The sequence below is a fragment of the Carcharhinus amblyrhynchos genome, chromosome 1 (assembly GCF_965287045.1).
Source record: "Carcharhinus amblyrhynchos chromosome 1, sCarAmb.v2.hapA, whole genome shotgun sequence".
NCBI lineage: Eukaryota > Metazoa > Chordata > Chondrichthyes > Carcharhiniformes > Carcharhinidae > Carcharhinus > Carcharhinus amblyrhynchos.
In genome coordinates this window covers 55,614,142-55,640,285 of record NC_137324.1, presented here as the reverse complement: position 1 = coordinate 55,640,285, position 26,144 = coordinate 55,614,142, and the positions used below count along the sequence as shown (strand labels likewise).

Below are 26,144 nucleotides of genomic sequence, written 5' to 3'. Positions count from 1 at the left end.
CAGTTCATTCAAAGTTAAAACAGAACATACCATTCCAACTTTTTCAATGGTTTCTCGGACACGATCCAGAAGTACAGAGATTATATCAGGATGGGCAGTCGAAATTGTTGCCAAAAGTTCACGACCAACCTTAGAAAAGGTTTCTCTGGTGGAAAGGCTTACGTAAGCTACCTATGTGAGATCAAAACATACGGGATATCTTATAAACACGTACAAGAAAATATATTCTGTAGTCCATTGTCCTGGTTGGGCAATTCCAAGATGATGGTGGTGATAGTATTTTTGTATTGTTATATTTGCAGTACTATATTTACAGTTTTTTTTAAATAAAAGATTAAAACAGGCATCATTATCAAAGTACAGGATATTTCTAAATAATCTCTCCAATGTGTACTGCTATGATCCAGCAAACATTGCTACTGAACAAGTCAGATCCTGGGGTGGAACCTGGCTTGAAAGATCTTAACTTTTATTTTTTGTTTAGAAATGTGGAGGGCAGCTACTGAATAGGAAACTGATGAACCTTTAACATCAGAATAAACATTCATTAAACAAGAAAAGGCAATCAATATTACATAGGTCCTTCACCCACAACTAAATCTTTACTGATATACACAGATTTGTAAGAGTAACACAAGTTATAAAAATCTATCTTGCAGAGTCCATGTAAACTAGTAAGTGACAGGTAGTTAGACACATCACACTCTGAAACCAGGTGACAGATGCCAGCCCAAAGCAACTTCTCTGGATCTCTCATCAAGCCCCCTCAGACGTTTGTCACTCAGTAAGCCAACTGGTCTGACAGAAGTTCTAACCTTTAACTTGGGTTTCAAATCTCCACTCTCAAAGACCTCACCTTGGAATTTCCTTCCAAAATATGCTTTCACTTGAACATCTTCATGGATTCTGGGATTACTGTTGTAAGTCCAGTGCACAATCTGAGACTGCCCCCTGAAGGCCAGGTTATGTTTGAAGGGTCAGAGAAGTAAATTGTTACGAGTTTGTGGATTTCCTCTGATGCCTTGATTCAAATGTTCCACATTACCAATTAAATCTCTCAATGTCATTGGTGCTTTCCTGAATGAACTGTCTCCATTTTGGTCCATCACAATTCAACTTTAACTTGGTCATGGCAAGACACTCCCAGGAGGACAACTGAAGCACGTTTGAGATGTCCTTCAAGCATTGCTGAAGAAGTCAAACATCTCTACCAACTCATGGGGGTTTCTGAATTGTGACATTGGACTTACAGCAGTAATCCCAGAATTCATGAAACTACAGTAAAGCAAATCATCCTCAATTCTGAGGAATTGCCTGAAAAGACTAATTCTTTTAATTTACAGCACAGGAAGAGGTAATTTGACCAACTGATTTATACTCCATCTGAGACTCCTCCCACATCTCTTCTTCTAACCCTATTAGCATATTATTTTATTTTTTTCTCCCTCTTTTGTTTATCTAGCTTTCACATGAATGTATCTATGTTTCCACTTCAGCTACTCCCTTAAGTAGTGAATTTCACACTGCAACCACTCTGTAGGCAAAGAAATTTCTCCTGAATTCTTTATTGGATTTATTTGTGAATATCATATATGGTTAGGTCTTCCCTGCAAGTAGAAACATCTTCTCCACATCCACTCTATCCAACTATTTCCAAACTTTAATCAGAACACCCTGTAGGCTTTTCTGAAGGAAGAGTCCAATCTATTAATTCTTTTCTGATAAATATAACTTCTTAGTTCTGACATTGTTCTGGTAATCTTTTTTGCATCTTATCCAGTGTCTCTATATCTGATAATATATAAACCAGAACTGTTCACAGTGCACCAAGTGTAGCCAAACCAAACGACTATGCTTGCCAATTTTATCCTGTCACAAATAAACCCCACTGATATGTTTGCAATTTAAAAAGAACTGAGTTGCTACTTTCGATCATCTCTACTCTTTTTGCTGCTCTAGCCTATTTCATAAAGCATGTATCCTCCTTACTCTTCCTACCATTATCTCACACAGATCTATAAGGACGCTTATTTGCCAATTACACACTCATTCTGAAAATGTACTGTGTTCCTGCATTGTGCATTTTTCAAAAACTTGATGGTTACAGGATAAGCCAACACGGATCCAGTAAAATTTTCCAATATTCTGTTCTAAGCTGCTCATTAAAATAATGTCACATCGCTCTTACTTCAGACTACATCAACAAAACTTGATTTATTTATTTAAAGTGAACAACATTCTGTATTGCCCATATAACAAATTAATGAGGTGTTAAAGATCATAAGAAATGTTACTTTTTTGTTTGTATGACATAACGCAGAACATTCTTTTCACCAGATTCATTGGACAGCAATCAGGAATGGGGACAATTTTCTTCCTTCCTTAGATTGAGGACACCAAAATTCAATTTATTCCACTGCTACCCAGACTGAGAGGGTATTACCATAAATTAGGAGTCAAACCTGGGATCTTAAGCATTCTGCATTTTCATGGACAGTGCATTTGCATATGCACCAAGTTAGGTTTATAAACCTAGATACAATTAACAATAATCATTCTGATTAGTCATAACCATCAGTATGGAATAGTTGCATGAACCATATTAATTATTATATCTTTATATTTATTAAAGCTATTTTCAGTACTACAGTGCTAAAGTCTTACATAAGCTTGAGCTATTGTCCCTTAGATTTTAAAGCTACATTATTTTAGTTTCCTGATAATGTGCGTACCTCATATATTTCTAAAGCAACTGTCTTCACAAACTCTTGATCCACATTTCCTTGTTTTGGTTGGGTCATATGTGCAAATGTAGCGAGAAGGCATATTCCTTCTGAGTTAGTAATGTTGGACAGACATTGTTCAAACATTTTTTTATGTTCAGGGTCTGCATTAAAATAGACAAATGTAATAAGTTTCAAAGGTTTGTACAAAGTAGAAGCTTTTAAGACATGGACTGTCATTATACATTGGAAGCAGCACTTTACAATAATGTGGAAGCAGTGAAATATTTAAACTTCTGCATATTTTATGGTTTGGCCCACAGACACCAGATTTCTAAATTGCATTTCTCTTGCAAACAAGCTACTTAGAACTTTTAATAAAATCATGGGGGCAATTTTCACAAAAAAATTCTAAGGAGTAGTGCTAATTCTAAGAGTCGAATTCACTTGAAGATTGGAGTAACTCCGTTAGTTTTTCAGTATGATTTTCAGAATGAATTTCCCACACTCTGAGCACTGCAGAGTGCTCTAACGTGATATACTCTGAAAATCAGTGGGCGGGGCCTATTACCACACGAGAGGCCAGCAGTATAGTGCTGAACAGGCCACTGCATATGCGGCAATCTGTCCGAGATTGGTGTATGCGCTGTCTCAATGCACTGTTGGCCTCCTGATCGTTGGCCACCACATCGCTGCGCCAATCGCTGGCCTCCCAGATCTCTCCATGACCATGCCCCTCCCCCTACCCAGATGGCTAGCCTCTGTCTTTCCTCTCCTGCGATTCGAATGCACAGTGGCAGCGGGGCTCTCCCTCAACCCCACCGATTGCCTTTCCAATAGGCCTTACCTCCTTGGCACTGGGCGATACTGAGTGGATAGTGCCAAGGTGCACTTGGTCATTGCCAGTTTGCACCTTGGGCAGTGCTGGGGGCATCCCCCCACCTACCCTTGTAGTCCAGGGGGAATCAATGGCCTCCATTCCCTCCAGTGGGGTCAGCCGCCCGTTCCCCGTTAGTGGGGAGCAGTAGTAAACACCACTGGAGAGAACAACTCTTGGTGCGGGGCGTTTGGTTGGAGGCTGATGAGGCTGATGTCTCCAAACCTGTTGTGCTGCTGGGGCAACGGGATGGGAGAATAGCCCTGCATATCTACTCTACTTCAAACGCTCTCAGTCTTCTTTGAAGTGTTGGGATTCTTGCCGTTTTCTTTGTTTCTCAAATGAGTACACTAGGAAAAGCTCACATCAATCTACTTTTGAGCTTCAGCTTCAACATAATTTGTGATCTTCGGGGGGGGGATCCCGCCAATTAGTATGGCATGAGGGCACTAAGAGTCCAGGAATCGAGTAATATACAGGCCAAATCAACTAGGGGTTGTAGGATATTAGAGATTTTACAAAAATCAATAGTTTTTATGTTCCTTTATTCTCCTGCTAAACCACACATGAAGAAGTTTATTGACTTTAATTTTGTAACTTGCCCCAGTAGGATTTGAATTCCAAACATTTTAGTGCTGCTGGTCCAATATCATTCTGTACCTGTAAAATACTTATAAAACCAACAGATCAAAGAATCCTGTGATTTCCACTTGAGATTATATTCAGAAAGTTATGACGAAAGACTATGGGTAGGATTTTACCACCTCCTTCAGCCCGAAACTGTAACATACCACTCGAGGTCAATGGACCTTTCCATTGTCCACTCCTACCCACTCTGATTCTCATGGCAGGTGAGATGGTAAAATTCTCCCAGGATCTAAAATATCAATATTTCTTCACAGAAATATTTCTCTTCTCCTAATTCATTTTTTACCCATGTTAATTTTAATCCTGTCAGAAATAACATGTAGTTCTCAAAATTGCTACTTTAATTATATGCATAACCAAGGGTGAAAAGTGTTTTTCAGTACCTTTAAGTTTGTCCTTGCACTCATTTGAATGCAGACTAGCACACAACCCCTCAATATTTTCACTTTCTGCACAATGTAGAATATAGAAGAGTTTCCATATCATATGAGTGGATAAGGTTTCAAATGGCATTTCAGACATGAAAAGCCAAATTCCCAACCTGTTGCAACAAAGGAGAATTAATTTATTTTCTTAAAAGAATTTATATATTACATACATTTTAATTTTTTTTAGGACAATTAGATGCCCAACATGTATAGCAGTAAATCATGTTTAAGATTCTCCAAACGCAGCGAGAGAAACCCACACAAATAAAGGCTTCATTTGTCCAATACAGTGTACAACCTATACTTGTAGAACTACCATTGTCCCTTATAAACCCCATTATCCTGTCTAGAGAATAGTATGATGGTGTCCAAGTGTAGAAACCTTAGGTATGTAGAGGAGTGCCAGCAAAAATCATGCAGTCAACCAATAGAGCACACAGATAAATTCACTGCCGCGTGTCCAGCTACACTTATCCTATCCATTAAGACATGGTTTGTAGGGCTGTCTGAAGAAAAAGATCTCGGCAGCAGGTGCACCCCTCCAAGTTTAAATTTGGCAGGCTGTTTCATCAATCAATGATGGCATCCTGGCATATATTGAACTTGTGACTATTAAGTCTGTTATAGAAGATTGACTTGATTCTGAAACACAAGGCTCACTATTGTGTAGTCCACTTGCCTACAAAGAGAATTTACTTACCTTCCTCCTCCTTTGCCAATCAACTAATAGTCAGCAGATATGAGAAGCTTGTCATGGTTGGCATGGAGAACACAGGTGAGGTGAAAGTGAATGCATTTAAAAGGTATGTGAATAAGCACTTGAAAGGTCATAACATTCAAGGCTATGAGCCAATTGCTCGAAAGTGGGATTAGTGTAGATTAGTGTAGTTTTTGTTGGTGCAAGCTCGATGGACTCTTGGGCCTCTTCTCTACTGTGGACTCTATGGACTACAGTCAAATTATGGCAGACGTCAAAATCTGGATAGAAATACATATTTATGTATGTAATCTTGTTAAAACCTTACTCTAGCTGCTGACCTTAATCTGATAAAGTTCTTCAGCATCTATACATCTTGGGAAAAGGTATGTAACCTGATGGTCAAATTGCGTCAAGGTAACACAAGTTTACAATGACAGTTCTCATTATAAATGTTGACACCGACACAATCCATAAGTGATAACAGGAAACAATTTCGCCATCAAAAGTCCTCATGGAGTGAAACACCATCCCAAGCTTTCTGTGGCATGTTTAATTCCTATTTATTGTTTTTTCTTTCATTCATTCACTGGATGTGGGAATCACTGACTGGACCAGGATTTTTTTATCCATCACTAATAGTCCTCGAGGTGGTAGAGGTTAGCTGCCTTGTGGAACTGCTGTAATCCAGCACTTTCTTGCAACTCATAGGGAGTTTTAAAGACACAAAGAATTTGGAGACCTAAGGTTCATAATGATAATGTTGTACGTGACATCTAATTCAACCAGGTGATTGTTTCTTGTCCAACACAAAAGTGAGTGCACATGAGCTTAAGTGAGCCACAAGAACATAAGAAATAGGGGCAGGAGTAGGCCATCTAGCCCCTTGAGCCTGCCCCGCTATTCAATAAGATCATGGCTGATCTGATAGTGGTTCAGTTCCAGATCCAGATGATATATAGGCACATAATTGAACATGTAACAATGATATCACCTTATGAAGGGTCATCAAATAATATTTAAAGAAAACTTTAAAATGGATTAGTTCTAAAGCACAAATAGTTCATCTGCATCTACATCCGTTTTGGTATCAACATACCTTTTGGCTTTTAACACGTGAAGTACCGCCCGAAGAAACAATTCATCAAATTCCACTTGCAGCTTTTCTAAGGAATAAAACTGGTGATTCATCCTGGTTCTATGCTCTTTGTGGAAAGTGACAAACTGAGCCCAATGGTCACTTATGTAACAAATTGTCCTCCTAGAAATCAATTTGAAAACAGAACAAATGTTTTAAAAACTGAGAAATGGTTAATTATCTAAACAAATCACAATGATGCTTTGCCTTAGTCTCTCCTATGCAGCAACAGTGTGGTTTCCCAGACCGTCACCTGAAAAGTTGATGGGAGAAGTATCCTGGCTGATTGTGGCTGCATGCCCCACAGAGCTAGAAGTGGGACTTCCACCCCTCACTTAGGAAGCCCTGCCCTGCAGAACTGCCAGTCTATCAGATTTGTTTGATAAGTTTGGGGACATGTTCCCAGTTCTTAAATTTTAGGCACCCCTTCCAGTTTGCAGTGGCCGATTAATACTGAGGCTAAAGAAATGATGTACAACTGGATAACTGATTCATAATTTCTCAGATTCTCCTTTTTTTGAAAACATTGCTACAACTCTCCAGTAGAAAAGCAGAAGGAGCACTGAAAGTTTATACTGTCTTTTTGATTTTTTTTCCAATGGCGTACATCATCGCTGCAGATGACTTATTCACCTGGAACTCTGTTACGTTTGTCAGATTAACTACTTCAATTAACTTTAATTAACAGTTGATCCCTGTCCTTGTAGCCCTAGCATTTTATTTGCACCAATGAAAGTATTATGCCATACCTTCAGTCTCCACAATTTTTAAAAATAAATATACAGGATGTGGATATCATTGACCAGGCCAGCATTTATTGCTCATTCCAAATTGCCTTTGAGAAGGTGGTGGCCTTCTTGAATTGCTGCAATCAATATGGTTTAGGTACACCAAAGTGCTGTTAGGAAGGCAGTTCCAGGATTTTGACCCAACGACAGTGAAGGAAGGGTGATATATTTCCAAGTCAGGATGGTGAATGTCTTGGAGGGAACCTCCAGATGGCAGTGTTACCATGTACCTGCTGCCCTGGTCCTTCTAGATGGCAGTGGTCATGGGTTTGGAAATTGGTAAGATGTCTCAGTGAGTTCCTGCAGTGCAGATGGCACACATTGCTGCTATCATGCACTGGTAGTAGAGGATTTGGACCTGCCTGCACTCCCCATGAGGATCTATCATGCTCATGAGTATTCAGAACAGAATACCATTTGGAGAGTGTGTTACTCGCCTGGTCCTCTTTGTCCATTTGGCAGTCACACTTCCCCTCGCCCTGTCCTCATTTTCCTGCACATTTCTGAGCTGTGGAGTGGCTACCTTCAGAAACTATTCACAAAGCTCTAAGTCTTGCGGGTGCATCCCAGTGACTCCAGCCAGCTGCTTGAGCTCCAAAACATAGAGCTCAAACTTTTCTATGCTTGACACTCTATCTTGGCTAGCACTATGGTGTAGTGTTTATGTGGCGCTGCACTCAGAGATGTCGTCTTCTGGATGAGACGTTAAACCAAGGCTCCCTATCAGCCCATTAGGTAGATGCAATACATCTCATTGCACTAATTCAAAGTGCAAAGGAGCTATCCCTGGTGGCCTGGCCAGTACGTAACGTTCAACCAACATCAGAAAACCATATTAAGTGATCATTATCACATTGCTGCTCTGCACAATTTGGCTTGTGTTTTCTATATTACAATAGTGCCTACATTTCAAAGCTACTGCATTGGCTGTGAAGCACTTTGGGAAGTTTTGGTCAAGAAAGGTGTTCATGTAAGTGGATAGAGGATTGGTTGTCTAATAGGAGGCAGAGAGTTGGTATCAATGGGTGCTATTCTGATTGACTAGTGGAGTGCCACAGGGATCGGTGCTGGGGCCTCAGCTATTTACCATCTATATAGATGATCTGGAGGAAGGGGCTGAGTGTAGGGTGTCAAAATTTGCTGATGACACGAAGATAAGTGGAAAAGCAAATTGTGCAGAGGGTGTGGAAAGTCTGCAGAGGGAACTAGATAGGCTGAGCGAGTGGGCGAGGACCTGGCAGATGGAGTGCAATGTTAGGAAGTGTGAGGTTATCCACTTTGGCAGGAATAATAGTAGGAGGGATTACTATTTAAAGGGCGAAAAGCTGCAGCATGCTACGGTGCAGAGGGACCAGGGGGTCCTTGTGCTTGTTGCAAAAACCCAGTCTGCAGGTGCAGCAGGTGATCAAGAAGGCGAATGGGATGCTGGCCTTTATAGCGAGGGGGATAGAATATAAAAGCAGGGAGGTCTTGCTGCAACTGTACAGGGCACTGGTGAGGCCGCAGCTGGAGTACTGTGCGCAGTTTTGGTCGCCACACTTGCGCAAAGATATTTTGGCCTTGGAGGGAGTACAGAGGAGGTTCACTAGGCTGATACCTGAGATGAGGGGGTTGGACTATGAAGAGAGACTAAATAGACTGGGTCTGTACTCGTTGGAGTTTAGAAGGATGAGGGGGGATCTTATAGAGACATATAAGATAATGAAGGGGATGGATAGGGTAGAGGTTGAGAGATTCTTTCCGCTCAGAAAGGACAGCAGGACTAGAGAGCACAGCCTCAAGGGGGGGGGGGGGTGTGTGTGTGTGTGTGTGTGTGTCTGTGTGTGTGTGCAGTTTAGAATGGAGTTGAGGAGGAACTTCTTCACTCAAAGGGTGGTGAATCTCTGGAATTCTCTGCCTGTTGAAGTGGTGGAGGCTACCTCACTAAATATATTTAAGACACGGGTAGATAGGTTTTTGGTAGGCAAGGGAATTAAGGGTTAAGGGGAGAAAGCGGGAAAGTGGAACTGAGCCACTTCAGATCAGTCATGATCTTATTGAATGGCGGGGCGGGCTCAAAGGGCTAGATGGCCTACTCCTGCTCCCATTTCTTATGTTCTTAAGTGCAAATCGTTCTTTTTTTCCCTACTCTATTAAACCTTTATTCTGACAAAAGGCCATTTGATCTTAAATAGCAACTCTGCTGCTCTCTTCACAGATACTGCCTGACCTGCTACTTTCAGCATTTTCTGGTTTTACTTTCTAATGTTACTTCTGGTTTCGCGACCATTTTTTCATTAAGAGAGCATTTTGTTAAGTTAAAGACACTATCAATATGTATTTCTTTTACTTTGTAAAACAAATTCAAAAATATTCCATCAAGTACAAATATCTTTACCTCACCTGATCATCTGACCAATCCTTTTCACGAACTGCCTGTATCGTACTCGGTTAAAAGTTTCCAATCCCACAGCCAGAAGGTCTGTCAGCGAGGATGCGAATCCAATTATCTTCATCATTTGATCACATGTGGTTTTTTCAGGTTTGTATTCACCTGATCAACATGAAAGCAAATGAAACTTTTTTTGTCAAACATTATAAATCAACATTGTCTTTACTGAACATTCACAATATACCTACTGGTATGCAAGTTATTTTCAAAAATCTTCCCAATGTTCACTATACAGTCACTGTATGGGGTGTGATTGAATCATTTTATTATATAATGTCAAAAAGCAGTTGGTGCTTCCTTTTATCTGAATCAATGCACTGAAGTTCCAAATTTCATGACATTTGGTGAAAATTTACATACTTTATAAATACATGGTGCCCTAGTGACATTTGTGATGACTAATTTTCTCTTTGTAAATATCTACTTACACAATAGCTATAACACTGCATCTACCCAACAGTGTGGAAAATTGCCCAGGTACATTTTGTCCACAAAAGGCAGGACAGATCCAACCCGGCTAATTACTCTCCCATCAGTCCAATCTCAGTAAAATAATTCAAATTGTTGTCAACAGTGCTAAAAAGCGACACTGACAAAGCAATAATCTGATCACTGTTGCTCAATTTGGGTCCTGCACGGGCCACTTAGCTGCTGACCTTGTTACCTTATAATGGGTGGCACTGTGGTAAGCACTGTTGCCTCACAGTGCCAGGGGCCCAGGTTGGATTCTAGAATTGGGTGGAGTTTGCACGTTTTCCCCATGTTTGTGTGGGTTTCCTCTCAGTCCAAAGATATGCAGTTTACATGGATTGGCCATGCTAAATGGCCCCTTAGTGTCTAAACATGTGCAAGTTAGATGCATTAGCCATGGCAAATGGGTTATGGAGACAGGACAGGGAGTGAGCCTGGGTATGATGTTCTTTCAGACAATCAGTGCAGACTCAATGGGCCAAATGGTCTCCTTCTGTACTGCAGGCATTTTATTGTGCAAACATAGAGAAAAGGACTAAATGCCAGAGGTGAGATGAGAGTGACTACCCTTGACATCTACGTAGCATTTGACCGAGTGGAGCACTAAGTAAACTGAAGCAAAGGGGAATCAGAGAAAAAGGTTTCTGCTGGTTGGAATCATACCAGCACAAAGGAAGACAGTTGTGGTTTTTGGGAGGCCACTCATCCCAGTCCAGGACATGCTCAGGGCAAGTTCCCTCCAAGCCACACAACATGTCATGGAACTATATCGCTGTTCCTTCATTGTCACTGGGTTGACACCATGGAGTTCCCTCCCTAACAGCACTATTGGTTTATTTGCACCACATGAACTACAGTGGTTCAAGAGATTGCTCACCATTAGTTTCTCAAGGATAATTAGGGATGGGCAACAAATGTTGGCCTAGATAGTCATAGAGGTTTACAGCATGGAAATAGGCCCTTCGGCCCATCTTATCCATGCAGTTGATTTTTTTTTTAAAACCCCTAAGCTAATCCCAATTGTCCGCATTTGGCCCATATCCTTCTATACCCATCTTATCCATGTAACAATCTAAATGCTTTTTAAAAGATAAAATTGTACTCACCTCTACTACTACCTCTGGAAGCTTGTTCCAGGCACTTGCCACCCTCTGTGTGAAAAAATTGCCCATCTGGATACTTTTGTATCTCTCCCCTCTCACCTTAAACCTATGCCCTCCAGTTTTAGACTCCCCTACCTTTGGGAAAATATATTGACTATCTACCTTGTCTATGCCCCTCATTATTTTATAGAGCTCTATAAGATCACCACTCAGCCTCCTACGCTCCAGAGAGAAAAGTCACAGTCTATTCGGCCTCTCCTTATAACTCAATCCATCAAGTCCTGGTAGCATCCTAGTAAATCTTTTCTACACTCTTTCTAGTTTAATAATATCCTTTCTATAATAGGATGACCAGAATTGCACACAGTATTCCAAGTGTGGCCTTACCAATGTCTTGTACAACTTCAACAAGATGTCCCAACTCCTGTATTCAATGTTCTGACCGATGAAACCAAGCATGCCGAATGCCTTCTTCACCACTCTGTCCACCTGTGACTCCACTTTCAAGGAGCTACGAACATGTACCCCTAGATCTCTTTGTTCTGTAACTCTCCCCAGTGCCCGACCATTAACTGAGTAAGTCCTGCCATGGTTCAATCTACCAAAATGCATCCCCTCGCATTTATCTAAATTAAACTCCATCTGCCATTCATCAACCCACTGGCCCAATTGTACAAGACATTGGAGATAACTTTCTTCACTGTCCACTATGCCACCAATTTTGGTGTCATCTGCAAACTTACTAACCATGCCCCCTATATTCCCACCCAAATCATTTAATATAAATGACAAATAATAGTGGGCCCAGCACTGATCCCTGAGGCACACCGCTGGTCACAGGCCTCCAGTCTGAAAAACAACTCTCTACAACCACCCTCTGGATTCTGTTAAGAATTTTGTACCCAGTGATGCCCACATCTTGTTTATCTACTGTTTCACAAATAGCCTCTATATAAGAAATGCTGAATTCCTCTTTCTGCACTGTAGGTATTCTATTCTATAATATTTTAATGTCCTACCTGTAATGGACCATCCAGAACTCCACATGGTATTCTAACTCATACTTTGTACAGATATATCATTGTTTCTTCACTCTTGTTTTTTATGTCCATTTATAAATTCAAAAATCCTATTGTTATTTCTAATGGCTTTAATTATTGGTATTGTACTTTCACCTCCTCATAGTAACAGAACGATATTTTGTGCTTTACTTGGCACAATGCTTATGATTATAAGACCATACAACTTAGTAAGCGCTGCCCTACAAAATCTGCTGTCTAGGAAAGAATGTATTACCTTTAACAGTTATCCCAAGTAATTGCTTAAACAGTTCATCAAAAGGAAATTGTGACAAAAGGGTAATCAAGTCATCCTCGGACAGCAGTAGCCAGCTGGTGTCAGGATCTTCATCCTACACAGGAATAAATACAAAACTTACATACAAATATAATTAATTATATACTATAATTATATACTAACTTAGTGAACTATTCCAAATGTTACATTGTTCGAATGCATTTAAATTCCTTTTTTCACTTGAAGTATACATCACTTAGCTTTCAAATATGCAATTTCTTAGCAGCTGACTTCTATTACCCTTTTATGCTTAGTACAATACATAAATAGCTATGAATGATTCAAAATTTATGGAATTCAAACATTCTTTATCTAATTTTAAGCACAAAAATAAGCTAACAGTTAACTAACGTACAAAAGAAATTGCACTTAGAGCACCATTCCCTCCCTTGAAACTTTGAACAGAATTCACAGCCAATCAATTGTTTTTTAAGCTAATTACAAAGGAATGACCAGTTAATCTAGTTTTAATAATGTGGGCTGAGGGGAATCCTGGCCTGAGTATGAGAAGAACTTCATTTTCTTCTTAAGTGATCGCTTTGGCTCAATGATAGTCAGAAGAACATTGATTTAAGCCTCAATCCAGAAACTTGAGCACATATGCTGAAAACTTCCGTCCTCGTTCGCAGCTGGGATTCTCCAATGCTGCTGAAAGTGAATGGAGTTTTGGCTGAAGCACCAAATTCTCCATTTTACCTGTAGCAGGGCAACCACAGATGAGATCGAAGAATCCTGCCCATAGTTTAGGTTAACCCTGCAGTGTAGTTCTGAGGGAATGATGCAATCTCATCATTTACTGCATTTATAAGTCTCATTTCCCAACCAAAATCTCCTCCCTTTCTCATTTGAACTCTGCAATATCTGACTCCCATTCTTGGTGATTCTAAATCTCACTTAAATTCCCACTGACCCACATCAATCTCCCAACATCTCTTATTTCTCTGCATCCATTTCCAATCCAGTGTTGTGAAAACATGCTTGATATGAAAAAAATATTTTGGAATTACTTGCTGGAAACCCTTAATTTTTTTTAAAGCTGCATTCTAGTGAGTTGGGACCGTAGTCAAAGACGGCTGCACATTTTCATCACTGTACCTTCTACATTCCAGAAGTCTTTGGAAGGAAAACAACCTGTCAAAACGGCGGCACCAGAATGAATGGGGACTAGCTATTCCAAAGAGTCCAACTGGATGGTAACAAACCATTAGACATAAACATGGGACAGTGGGATCCTGGTTGAGCAAAGAATTCTCATCCAAAATCGAAGTTAGAATTAAAAAGAATGCAATCCAAAATCTGTCTCCAAAATAGATGAATTATTCATCCACAGCTTTAAACCACCTTGATTCCAAAAGCAGCAGAAGGACGCAGAATTCATCCTGAAGCCAGCTAAAACACCAACCTTCAGCAGTCACATTTCTCTTTAAATTTTGCTAGACTCTGAATTATTTAATCTATCCTCCTACCCCCATTCTGTTAATCTATGTGGAGTGTGTGCGTGTGTGTGTGAGAGACAGAACTTAAAGTGTTTCTGAATATGGAAGTCAGATATTTATTACTTTATTTCGACTGGGTTAAGTGCAATAAAAACTAACCCCTTCCTTTTTAAAAACTCAAGAAAATTGTCTGGTCAAGTATTTTATGGTCATAACATGTGAACAATTAAACACTCACTGAACTGGTAAATATATCTGTTGAAGCAAAAACCTGGTATAATTAATGAGGGGAACCATTCAACTCCTCCGCAGCCGATCATAAACATGAACCATGGAATCCTGTCTTCTCTAATGCTAACCTTCCAAATTCTAAACTCCAACCCATTACTCATACATGCATTCAGGATTGATCATAGAATCCCTACAGTACAGGAGGCCATTCGGCCTATCGAGTCTGTATCAATCACAATCCCACCCAGGCCCTATTCCCACAACTGCACACATTTACTTTACTAATCCCTTGATATTAAGGTCAATTTAGCATGGTCAATCAACCTAACCCACACATCTTTGGACTGTGGGTGGAAACCGGAGCACCAAGAGGAAGCCCACGATCTTAATAGATTTTACGAATGGCAAAGAATAAGACTTAAGAATAACACTTTCTGATGTCAAATATAATTCTACTGATAACATATAGATGCAACAGATTCCATAGCACAACTTGATGAGGAGAATTCTTCTACCATTCTTTTTTCAATCGCTAACATAAACGATTAACTGGTCATTTACCTCATTTGCATTTTGAGTGATCCTGTTCGTGACCTCATTTACATACATAATATATGTAATATATAAAGGGCTGATAATAAGGCACAATGATGGATATAAAATAGTATTTTTTGACTAAATTCTGTTACATACCAATATAAGAAAGAAATAGACCATATTAACCCTCAAGCCTGCTCTGCCAATACAATCATTGCTGATCTTCTGCCTAAATTCTATTTTCCTGCCACGCCACATATCCGTCGATTCCCTAAAACATTAAAACCTTGAATATATGCAATGGCATCTAAAGCCCACTGGGGTGGAGAAAGTGAGTAAAGATTTCTCAACTGTGTTCAACTGTGTTCAAAAACCTCTTATCCTGGAATTGCGCACCCATTATAAATCGCTGCCTAATTTTATGCAATATACTAAAAATTCAAGTGTTGACACAACATTTAAAAAAATCCTACAACATCGATTACATCATAAAATTTCTAGCCACTGGTTTCAATTCAAATAAATAATTTAGTTTCAATCTGACCTCCCTCCTAATTTTTAGTAAAGACCAATAAAATTAAAAATGCATTCTGGATCTTCATCCAGATGAACAATGTCTTGCTCAGTTCCACCATTATGACTTAAATCAATTAATCAAATCAGTAACTTTGGTTAAAACAGCAGTTTTATTTTCTTAATAGTAGCAGAAGCAGATCACCAACTCTACGTTTTACTCAGTAATTTTTCAGCCAAATTTATTCACAATATACACGTTTCTTATTTTTTGATGTTGAGTTTAATAGAGAAGTTTTTGTTCAGTAACAATCTACATTTATGGCTTCTACGATTAAAAAAGTAAATACCTCTTCCCCAGCTTCATCGACCAAAGTCCAGTTTTGTATGTCTTTGCCTTCTGGCATAGCAGGAAGTGACTTTTTGTCACTGGGTTTCATGTTTATCAGAAAGTCAGATCGATGCCTAAAGTGATTTGAAAACAATACATTTTAAATGATTGTATAAAGTGACAAGATGTAGCCTAGGACTAATCGTAAATATGATTGCAGATACAAAATATTACACAAGTTATAAAGTTAATTACGACTAATATATCATTTTACATTTTTTGGTTTTGAAGCAATTCAGTTATAAGACAAAGACTTAGAGAGCATAAAGAAATAGCACCAATGAATGTGATTCAAGACTGAATACAACACTAAATATTTTATTCGTCAGAATCTCTCATGTCTGGCCACAAAATGGAGTTAGACAAGAAAATAAAATACTTGAATAGTTGGCAAGAGTATAAAATGTACCCATTCTAAGAGCATAGCATACTTCCTGTCAACAAATGAAGGAGCGGCATGATTGACGATAGGATTCAGAAATTCCTTCCAATTAAAGGAAGGTCATGTGCATCAGTTTAAAGGCAATCTTTCTGGAAGCCCGATATAGCAGCCCTTGCTCCAAATAAAATTACATTTTCTTCAATTTAATTGACAGAATTAGCACCTCACGAGGCAAGGGAATATACAATGAATGATAGCACGCTAGGAAGACCAGAGGGACCTTGGGATGCATGCCCAGAGATCCCCGAAGGAAGCAGGACAGTTGGATAAGGTGGTTAAGAAGGCATTTAGGTTACTTGCCTTTATTACCTAAGGCACAGAATATAAGAGCAGGAGAGTTATGAAATTCTCATTAGGCCACTGTTAGAATAGTGTGTGCAGCTCAGGTTCACACACTATTGGGACGATGTGATTGCACTAGAAAGGCTGCAGAGAAGATTCACCAGGATGTTGCCTGGGCTGGAGCATTTCAGCTTTGAAGAGAATCTGGTTAGGCTGGGGTTGCTTTCCTTTGAACACAAAATTATGAGAGACATAGGTAGGAAGAAACCTTTCCCCTTAGTAGATGGGCCAATAACCAGGGGGCACTGATTTAAGGTAAAGGACAGGAGATTTAGAGGGGTTTGATCTTTGTAGCTGCACGGCTAACAAGGCTTCTTCATAGAATCCCTAAGCGCAGGAATAAGCCATTTAGCCCTTTGCGCAAGCACCGACAATGATCCCATCCAGACCCAATCCCCATAACCCCACATATTTACCCTGCTAAACTCCAACATCAAGGGGCAACTGAACATGACTAATCAATTTAGCCCGCACATCTTTGGACTGTGGAAGAAAACGGAAGCACCCAGAGAAAATCCATGCAGACATAGAGAGAATGTGCAAACTCCACACAGTTCCCTGAAGCCAGAATGGAACCGAGTCCCTGGTGCTATGAGGCAGTAGTGCTAACCACTGTGCCGCTTTTTCAAAACATGATGGGAAAATAGCCAACTTTACAAGCATTAGAACTATAAAAAGCTGAGGGTGTGGTTCTATCTACAGCAAGGAAAAACAAGAAGTGCAGGCTGAGCAGGCCCTGCAATCAGGGTTGTTTAGCCTTTGTGGTTACAAAAGTTGCTATTGACAGAGAACAAAGGAACAAATGTGTCCTGGTTTTACGACCCTTGAATGCATGATCTCAATACCAGGATGGCCTTGGGCAAACAAGAATCATCAGCATTCTAGAGGACTGGCAGTAACAGTGTACAGGTGGAGGACTCACAGTATCAGCATCATTTATTCCCCATCCTTAGATTACCAAACAGATGTCATATGTAGGCCAGGGCGAGCAGGTGTACCCAGTTGAATTTCTATGACAATCCAATACAGGTAGTCCACAAATTACCGGTTGCTGATTTCAATTTCACAATGTTGGGAGTTAAACCATGAGCTTTGCATCATCTTTAGCCTCAGATGAGGTCCCAAAAGACTGGAGGGTAGCGAATGTTGTGCCCTTATTTAAGAAGGGCTGCAAAGAAAAACCTGGAAACTACAGACCAGTAAGCCTAAATCTGCGGTAGGTAAATTACTAGAGAAGATTCTGAGGGATAAGATATACATGCACTTGGAAAGACTGGGTTTGATTAGGAGTAGTCAGCATGGCTTTGTGCATGGGAGATCATGTCTCACAAATTTCTTACAGTTCTTTGATGAAGTGATCAGGAAGGTTGATGAAGGCAGGGCAGTAGACGTAGTCTACATGAATTTCAGTAAGGCCTTTGATAAGGTTCCATACGGTCAGCTGCTCTGGAAGCTTAGATTGCATGGAATCCAGGGAAAGCTTGCAAATTGGATACACAATTGGCTTGATGATAGGAAGCAGAGAGTAATAGCGGAAGGAGGGTTGTTGGCCTGGAGGCCTGTGACTAGTGGTGTGTCTCAGGAGTCAGTGCTGGGCCCATTGCTGTTTGTTATCTCTATCAATAATTTGGATGAGAATGTACAAGGCATAATTATTAAGTTTGCAGACGACATTAAAGTAGGCAGCATTGTGGACAGTGAGGAAAGTTATCAGAAATTGCAGCAGGACCTTGATTAGCTGGGGAAGTGGGCTGAGAAATGGCAAATGGAGTTTAATATAGATCAGTGTGAGGTGTTGCATTTCGGAAAATCAAGGTAGGAGTTTCACGGTGAATGGCAAGGGCCTTAAGGAGTGAAACAGAACAGAGGGACCTTGGAGTTCAGGTGCATTGTTCTCTGAAGGTGGAATCACAGATAGACAGGACAGTAAACAAGGCTTTTAACACACTGGCCTTTATCAGTCAGGACATTGAGTATAGAAGTTGGGAACCTATGCTGCAGTTGTAAAGGACGTTGATGAGACCACACTTGGAGTATTGTGTTCAATTTTGGTCACCCTGCTAAACGAAGGATATTATTAAGCTGGAGAGAGTGCAGAAGAAATTTACAAGGATGTTGCTACGACTCAAGGGACTGTGTTATAAGGAGAGGTTGGACAAGCTAGGACTTTTTTATTTAGAGTGTAGGAGGCTGAGGGGGAATCCTGTAGAGGTGTATAAGATCATGAGAGGCATGGATAGGATGAATGCACTCAGTCCTTTTCCCAAGGCTGCGGAGTCAAGAACTAGAGGGCATCAGCTTAAGGTAAGAGGGGAAAGAATAAGTGGGAACTTGAGGGGCAACTTTTTTTTTTTACACAGAGGGTGGTAGGCATATGGAATGAGCTGCCAGTGTAAGTGGTTGAGGTGGGTACATTAACAACATTCAAAAGGCATTCGGACAAATACGTGAATAGGAAAGGTTTCAAAAGAAAATTTTCGTCAGCATGTACCAGTTTAGGCTGAAAGGCTTGTCTCTGTGCCATAGGACTCTATGACTCTGGGTTGCTAGTGTAGACACTTAATCATGTTACCATACCTATTTTATGAATTCATATATATCAATATCATGACTTGAATTTCCTTCAACAGCACCTTCCAAACCTGCGACAGGAGACAAAGGCAGCAGATACATGTGAACACCACCATGTGCAAGTTTCTCTCCAAGCCACATCCTATCCTGACTTGGAAATATATCACTGCTACTGGGTCAAAATCCTGGAACTCCCTAATAGTACTGCTAATGTGCCTACACCACATGGACTCTAGTGGTTCAAGCAGGTGGCATCCCATTACCTTCTCATGGGCAATTAGGGATGAGCAACAGATGTTGGAATAGTCAGCAACACTCATTCCATGAACACATAAAGAAGAATAATTCCCCAAGCAGTGAGTACTTAATCTCCACATTATAATGATAGAAGTAGAGTTAGACATTTCTTCAAAGGGTAGTTAACCCAACCCAATGCACATACCAGGTAGGCTGCTGTCATGTATTGTCTGGTAAAGGACTTATCAATAGTATTGATGCTCACAGATATAATGCCAGTGCATGGGCAGGGCAGGAAGTAAAACAAAAATACTAAAGAAACCTTAACATGTAACAAAAACAGTGCTACTTACTTGATTGGTGACAGAAGTAAGGCTAGGGCTTGCATAAAAAGAAAGATACCCGAAGGATTACCAAATACTGTTATCTGAAATGCAGAAAAAAGCTGGATAAATTCTCTTAATATATTTCATTGCAGGGAAAACTGTGTAGTACTGCAACTAAGTACTGGGTAAAGCATATCACCGTTTCATTTTCTAACATACTTTGTGTACTGAAATATGTGTTGAGATTAATGTCATATAGGAACATAGGAATCAAGAGCAAATTCAATCATTTGAGCCTGCTTCGCCATTCAGTCTGATGATGGCTAATCTCTTCCTGGTCTCAAATCCACCTCCCCACCTGTTCCCCATATCCCTTTATCCTTTTTTAAAAATCAGAAATGTTATCTATCCCCTCCTTGAAACCATTTAATGATTCAGAATCCACCATTCCATGGGGCAGCGAGTTCCACAAGGTCATCACCCTCTCCAAGTAGCAGTTCCTCTTCTCAGTTTTAAATCTACCGCCTCTCAACCTACACCTGTGACCTCTTGTTCTAGATTGCCCCTGTCTAAATTGTTAGTAAATACTGAATAGTTGAAGCCTCAATGCAGATGCTTGTGAGAAATCAATTATCTCCAATTATCCCTGTCTTGTTCCTTGCTGTTTAATCGATTTTCTAACCAATTCAATAATTTGCCTTGAATGAAGAATCTATGAAGAATGTGATCAAATGCACACTGGAAGTCCATATAAATAATATTCACAGATTTTCTTCTATTCACTGTGCATGGTGGCACTGTGGTCAGCACTGCTGTCTCACAGCACCAAGGGCACAGGTTCAATTCTAGCCTCAGGTGACTGTCTGAGTGGAGTTTGCACTTTCTCTCCATGTCTGCGTGGATTTCCCCAGGGTGCTCCGGTTTCCTCCCGCAATCCAAAGATGTACAGGTTAGGTGGATTGGCCATGTTCAATTGATCATAGTGTTGTGGGATCAGCAGGGTATATAACTGTGTGGGGTTACGGGAATAGGTCTGGGAGGGATTGTGGTCAGTACAGACTCAATGGGCTGAATGGCCTCCTTCTGTACTGTAAGGATTCTATGATACTATAGGCACCTCTTCAAAACATTAAATTGCATTTGTTAGGCACAATCCATCCTTTACAAATCCATGTTAGCTCACTCAGATCAGCTGAAAATTTCAAGGTACTTCATCACTCTATTCTTAATTAGAGGCTTGAGCAAATTTAAGCTAACTGTTTGATAATTCCCTGATTTCCCTCTCCTACCTTTCTTAAATAGGGAAGTAAGCTGTGCAATTTTTGAATGCAAAGGTACAATTCCCGAGTCAAGAGAACTTCAAGATATTCTAATTAGCGTACCTGCAATGTTCTCACCCACTTCCTTTAAAACCCTGGGATGAAAACCCATGTGTCCCTGGGGATCTATCACTCTTTAGTACCATTCTTTTTCTTGAGTTAATTTTGGCAAGTCCTTCACCCTGATGCAATATTAGTTTCCTTGGGATGTCTGGCATATTAACCTTTCCTCCTACTGCTCATTCTGACACAAACTACAGACGATTGCAGACTAAGGATTTCCAGTACAATCCGGCAGCTGGGTATTTATTTTTAATATCAGTTTCTAAAAAAAATGTAGTTTTTTTTATAAATTGAATTAAAGTTCCCACAGTGGGATTTGAATTCATCAAATTTTCCGGATTATTAGCTCAGACATCTATATTACTAATCTAATAACATAACTACTCAATTATTATATCTCATCAATACACTACTGTCAGCTCAACGACAATATAGATGTGGATTTTTAAAAAAATGATTATTGCCAACATTTTTGAATTGGGTACAGTACAGGTCATATTTATGCTTTTGCTACTTCGAGTTTTTAAAAAATTCCTTAAAAATTGTACAATTAGGCAAATAATTAACTATCAATACACTCAATTACAAAAAGGAAATTATAGAGACCATCACCGGCTGTGCTGTGGCAGTCTCTGGGGATTTGTTCGTGAATCAAAAAACCCCTTGGCAACATTTTGAACTATATCTTGAAGCAGCTACAATTTAGAGAGTATGCTGAGTTTCTGAATGTCAAGTACTGTGCATCAGTTTTAAAAAGTATCCAAACTGGCAAACCATAAAACATTGACGTCTGTACTGCTAGATATTCTTGGTATTTTACCACAACTGAAATCATAACATTCCAGAAATTGAAAAAGTCTAGTTTTCTTTGATTATTAAATTAAAATAAAAGCAAGGTTGCAATGGTTTCATACCTTTACAAATGGGGCTGCCCATTTGCTGACACCACCTGGGCATCTGAGAATGTGATTCAGAAGAAAGAGGTGGTCAGCAGCAGAGCCAACTCTGTGTAACACTGCAACCTAAAAGGATTCATTATTATTAATTAACAAATAGAATTATAATACAGAAAATAAGACAAGGTGACTTCTATAAATTGCTTTGTCTCACAGCTAAGATGAAGGAAAACATCACAGAAAAGTAACTTTTCTAATCGGTTACACCTTTAAAACCAAATTTAACCGTTTTTCAGAATCTCTTCTGGGGCCTCAGATTTTAGCCACATATAATAGTGATTTGGATGAAGGAATAGAGAATTGTTTATCCAAGTTTGCATATGACACTACATTAGGAGGTATAGTAAAATTGTGTGGATGGAAGGAGGAATGTAAAAAGGGTCATTGACAGACTGAATGAGTCATCAAAATCATGACATGAAACTCAATGAGATTAGGAGCTGCAGAGCAGCAATGGAATTTAGTGTATACATCACTAAAAGCCAGAGCAAAAGAATAGAGATTTATAAAAAATGGTTAATGGAATGTTGCTCTTTATTGTAAGGGAATTAGAATAAAAAAGTGAGAAAGTGATGCTTTAGCTACTGATTTTAAGTCAGAACCCTATGGAGGTTACAGTCAGAGAGATGTTTAGGTCAAACTCGGCCATGCCGACTAGGTTTCCTAAACTGAACTCGTTCCATTTGAGTCTGCATTTGGCCCATATCCCTCTCAACCTTTCACGTCCAAATACCTTTTAAATGCTGTAATTGTACCTGCCTCTACCACCTCCTCTGGCAGCTCATTCGATAGACGCACCCTCTCTGACAATTCAAATAAACCTGTTGGACTTTATCTTGGTGTTATGAGACTTCTTATCGCATATATGCACCACCCCATGTGTGAAAAAGTTGCCCCTCAGGTCCCTTTTAAATCTTTCCCCTCTCACCTTAAACCTATGCCATCTAGTTTTGGATCCCCCTACTCTGTGGAAAAGACCTTGGCTATTTACCTTATCTATGCCCCTCATGATTTTATAAACCTCTATAAGGTCATCCCTCATTCTCCTAAGCTGCAGGAAAAAGAGTCCTAGCCTATCCAGCCTCTCCTTATAATTTAAAGCTTCCAGTCCTGGTAACATCCTTGTAAATCTTTTTTGCACTCTTTCCAGTTTAATAACATCCTTCCTATGGCAGGGCAACCAGAATTGTACGCAGCATTCTAAACATACGGCATTACATTTGAGGCACTGGACTTTAAAAAAGAACTCTCTGATGAAGGGTCATCCAGACTCGAAACTTTGGTTCTATTCTCTCTCCACAGATGCTGTCAGATCTACCAAGATTTTCCAGCATTTTCTTTTTTTGTTTCAGATTCCAGCTTCCACAGTATTTTGCCTTTATCCAAGATATATCGGCCTTAGGAGGTTTACAGTGCAGATTCATACGTACCTGGTTCATTGGGTTAAATGATGAGACTACTTGCATAAATCTAATTTGTGCACTCTCACGTTTCAGGAAGTTGATGTAATCTAGGAAATCATTTTTAAGGTTTTTGTTGAGTAAGGATATCAAGGGTGATGGAACAAAGGCAGTTAAATGGAGTTGATGTGCAGCAATGATCTAATTGAATTGCATTCTTACAAAGTTTTCAGAAATTTTAATACAGTGGGGGTGCAGAGGAGATTCACCAGGATGCTGTGTGGGATGGAAAATTTATTTTATGAAGTGAGGTTGGATAGGCTTGGGTTTTATCATTGGAGCAGAGATAACTGAGGGGTGGCCTGATCGATGTGTACAAGGTTATGAGGGACATGAACAGAGCGGATAAGGAATTTTTCCACTGTTACAGTTCGTTAGTTTTTTTCATCCGAATTTCCTTCACCAGAGGAAATCATTTTTCTGATTCTACCCAATCAAATCTCTTTTATGATTTTCTAGATTACATCACCCCTCAACTTTCTAAAATGTGAGAGAGTACAAATCAGATTTATGCACAGTAGTCTCATCATTTAACCCAATGGATCAATACATATGAATCTGCGCTGTAAACCTTCTAAGGCCAATATATCTTCTTGGATAAAGACAATATACTGTGGATGCTGGAATCTGAGACAAAAAAAAAGAAAATGCTGGAAAATCTTAGCAGATCTGACAGCATCTGTGGAGAGAGAATAGAGCAATGTTTCGAGTCTGGGTTAGGTTGATTGGCTATGTTAAGTTTCCCCTTAGCTGGTAAATATGTGAGGTCATGGGGATCAAACCTGGGTGGGATTGTTATTGGTGTAGGTTAGATGGACCGAATGGTAAAAGGGTGGCACAGTAGCACAGTGGTTAGCACTGCTGCTTCATAGATCCAGGGACCTGAGTTTGATTCCTAGGTCAGTGTCTGTGTGGAGTTTGCACATTCTTCTTGTGTCTGCAAGGACTTCCTCTGGGTGCTCTGGTCTCCTCCCACAGTCCAAAGATGTACGGGTTAGGTTGATTGGCCACGCTAAAATTGCCCCTTAGTGTCCTGAGATGCATAGGTTAGAGGGATCAACGGGTAAATCTGTAGGAATATGGAGGTAGGGCCTGGGTGGGATTGTGGTCAGTGCAGACTCAATGGGCCAGATGGCCTCTTTCTACAACATAGCGTTTCTATGATTGTTTTTTTTCCCCACATGGCCACAGAACTGCAGTTTTGTGACGCAACATGTATATACATAATGATGAGTATGTAATAATTAAATTATGTGAGACCAGCACAGTTCAAAGAAATGGATTACTCAGTTAATGGTAGGGCATTGGGGAGGACTATAGAATGAAGAGATTTAGGGGTACGTGTTCATAGCTCATTAAAGGTGGAGTCACAGGTGAACAGGGTGGTGAAGAAGGCATTTGGCATGCTTGGTTTCGTTAGTCAGAATGTTGAATACAGGAGTTGGGATGTCTTGCTGAAGTTGTACAAGACATTGGTAAGGCCACACTTGGAATACTGTGTACGGTTCTGGTCATCCTATAATAGAAAGGATATTATTAGACTAGAAAGAGTGCAGAAAAGGTTTACCAGGATATACTGGGACTTGATGGTTTGAGTTAAGGAGAAGCTGGATAGACTGGAACTTTTTTCTTTGGAGCGCAGGGAGCTTAGGGGTGATGTTATAGAGGTCTACAAAATAATGAGGGGCATAGATCAGCTAGGTGGTCAATATCTTTTCCTAAAGGTAGGGGAGTCTAAAACTAAAGGGCATAGGTTTAATGAGAGGGGAGAAATACAAAAGGGTCCAGAGGGGCAATTTTTTCACAGAGAGGGTGGTGAGTGGCTGGACCAAGCTGCCAGAGTTAGTAGTAGAGGCAGGTACAATTTTGACTTTTAAAAAGCTTTTAGACAGTTGCATGAGTAAGATGGCTATCAAGGGATATGGGCCAAGCTTACTCGCTAAAAAAAAGGGCAGCGTGGACAAGCTGGACCGAAGGGCCTGTTTCCATGCTGTGAACCTCTATGACTCTATAAATGGGTGTTAAATGTTGAGCACAGCATACAATTAGTATTACTAATGTCCGATAGCGATGTATGAGAGTAGGATGAGGAAGAAACTGAAGCACTAAATTCATCCACAGGACAATATAATTATCTAAGACATTTTAAGATCCAATATTGTAATTGCATACCAATTTCTGTAGCCAGAGAAGGATATCACTATGGAATTGACTATCTTCATTTGTCCTTCGGGTAAAAGTGAAGAGTACACTGATACTTTCTTTTAAAAGTTGCAGATCTGAATGGCTGCAATCTACTTCTTGATCATCTGTATGGAAGTAAGAATAAGTGCCATGCTACAAAATTGCATTTTCATCATGTTTATTATTTAAAATTAAACTTAAAATCACATTTAAAAGGGTAATTCCATTTTAAAACTAACTGTGGGCTTTATTCTGTATTTGCTAAATTTACATTTTCCATGAGTATAGATATGATTAACAATAGACAAAACATTAAGCTAAGGGAATATATCACAGATGGATACATGATTGAATTCGACAAAATGATTCCTATCCAAGTTGGAACTAGTGTTGCTAATAGCTATTAACGACATGATATTAAACTGCTAATATTAAAATTGCACAATAATATAACTACCAATAAAAGTAGGAAAGAA

The 26,144-nt window shown here is 39.8% G+C and overlaps 1 protein-coding gene across 1 annotated transcript in view; it reads right to left on the bottom strand.

Annotated features, from left to right (window-relative positions):
- epg5 (ectopic P-granules autophagy protein 5 homolog (C. elegans)) overlaps positions 1-26,144 on the bottom strand; it is a 145,090-nt gene that overhangs the window by 105,724 nt on the left and 13,222 nt on the right. The window contains exons 4-13 of the mRNA XM_080183999.1: positions 25,657-25,793; positions 21,983-22,090; positions 19,714-19,787; positions 15,728-15,842; positions 12,601-12,715; positions 9,682-9,832; positions 6,473-6,634; positions 4,632-4,789; positions 2,733-2,887; positions 31-171 (exon numbers count right to left, since the gene is read on the bottom strand). Of these exons, the coding sequence (XP_080040125.1) occupies positions 31-171; positions 2,733-2,887; positions 4,632-4,789; positions 6,473-6,634; positions 9,682-9,832; positions 12,601-12,715; positions 15,728-15,842; positions 19,714-19,787; positions 21,983-22,090; positions 25,657-25,793 (1,316 nt within the window). The remainder of the gene's footprint in view (positions 1-30; positions 172-2,732; positions 2,888-4,631; positions 4,790-6,472; positions 6,635-9,681; positions 9,833-12,600; positions 12,716-15,727; positions 15,843-19,713; positions 19,788-21,982; positions 22,091-25,656; positions 25,794-26,144) is intronic.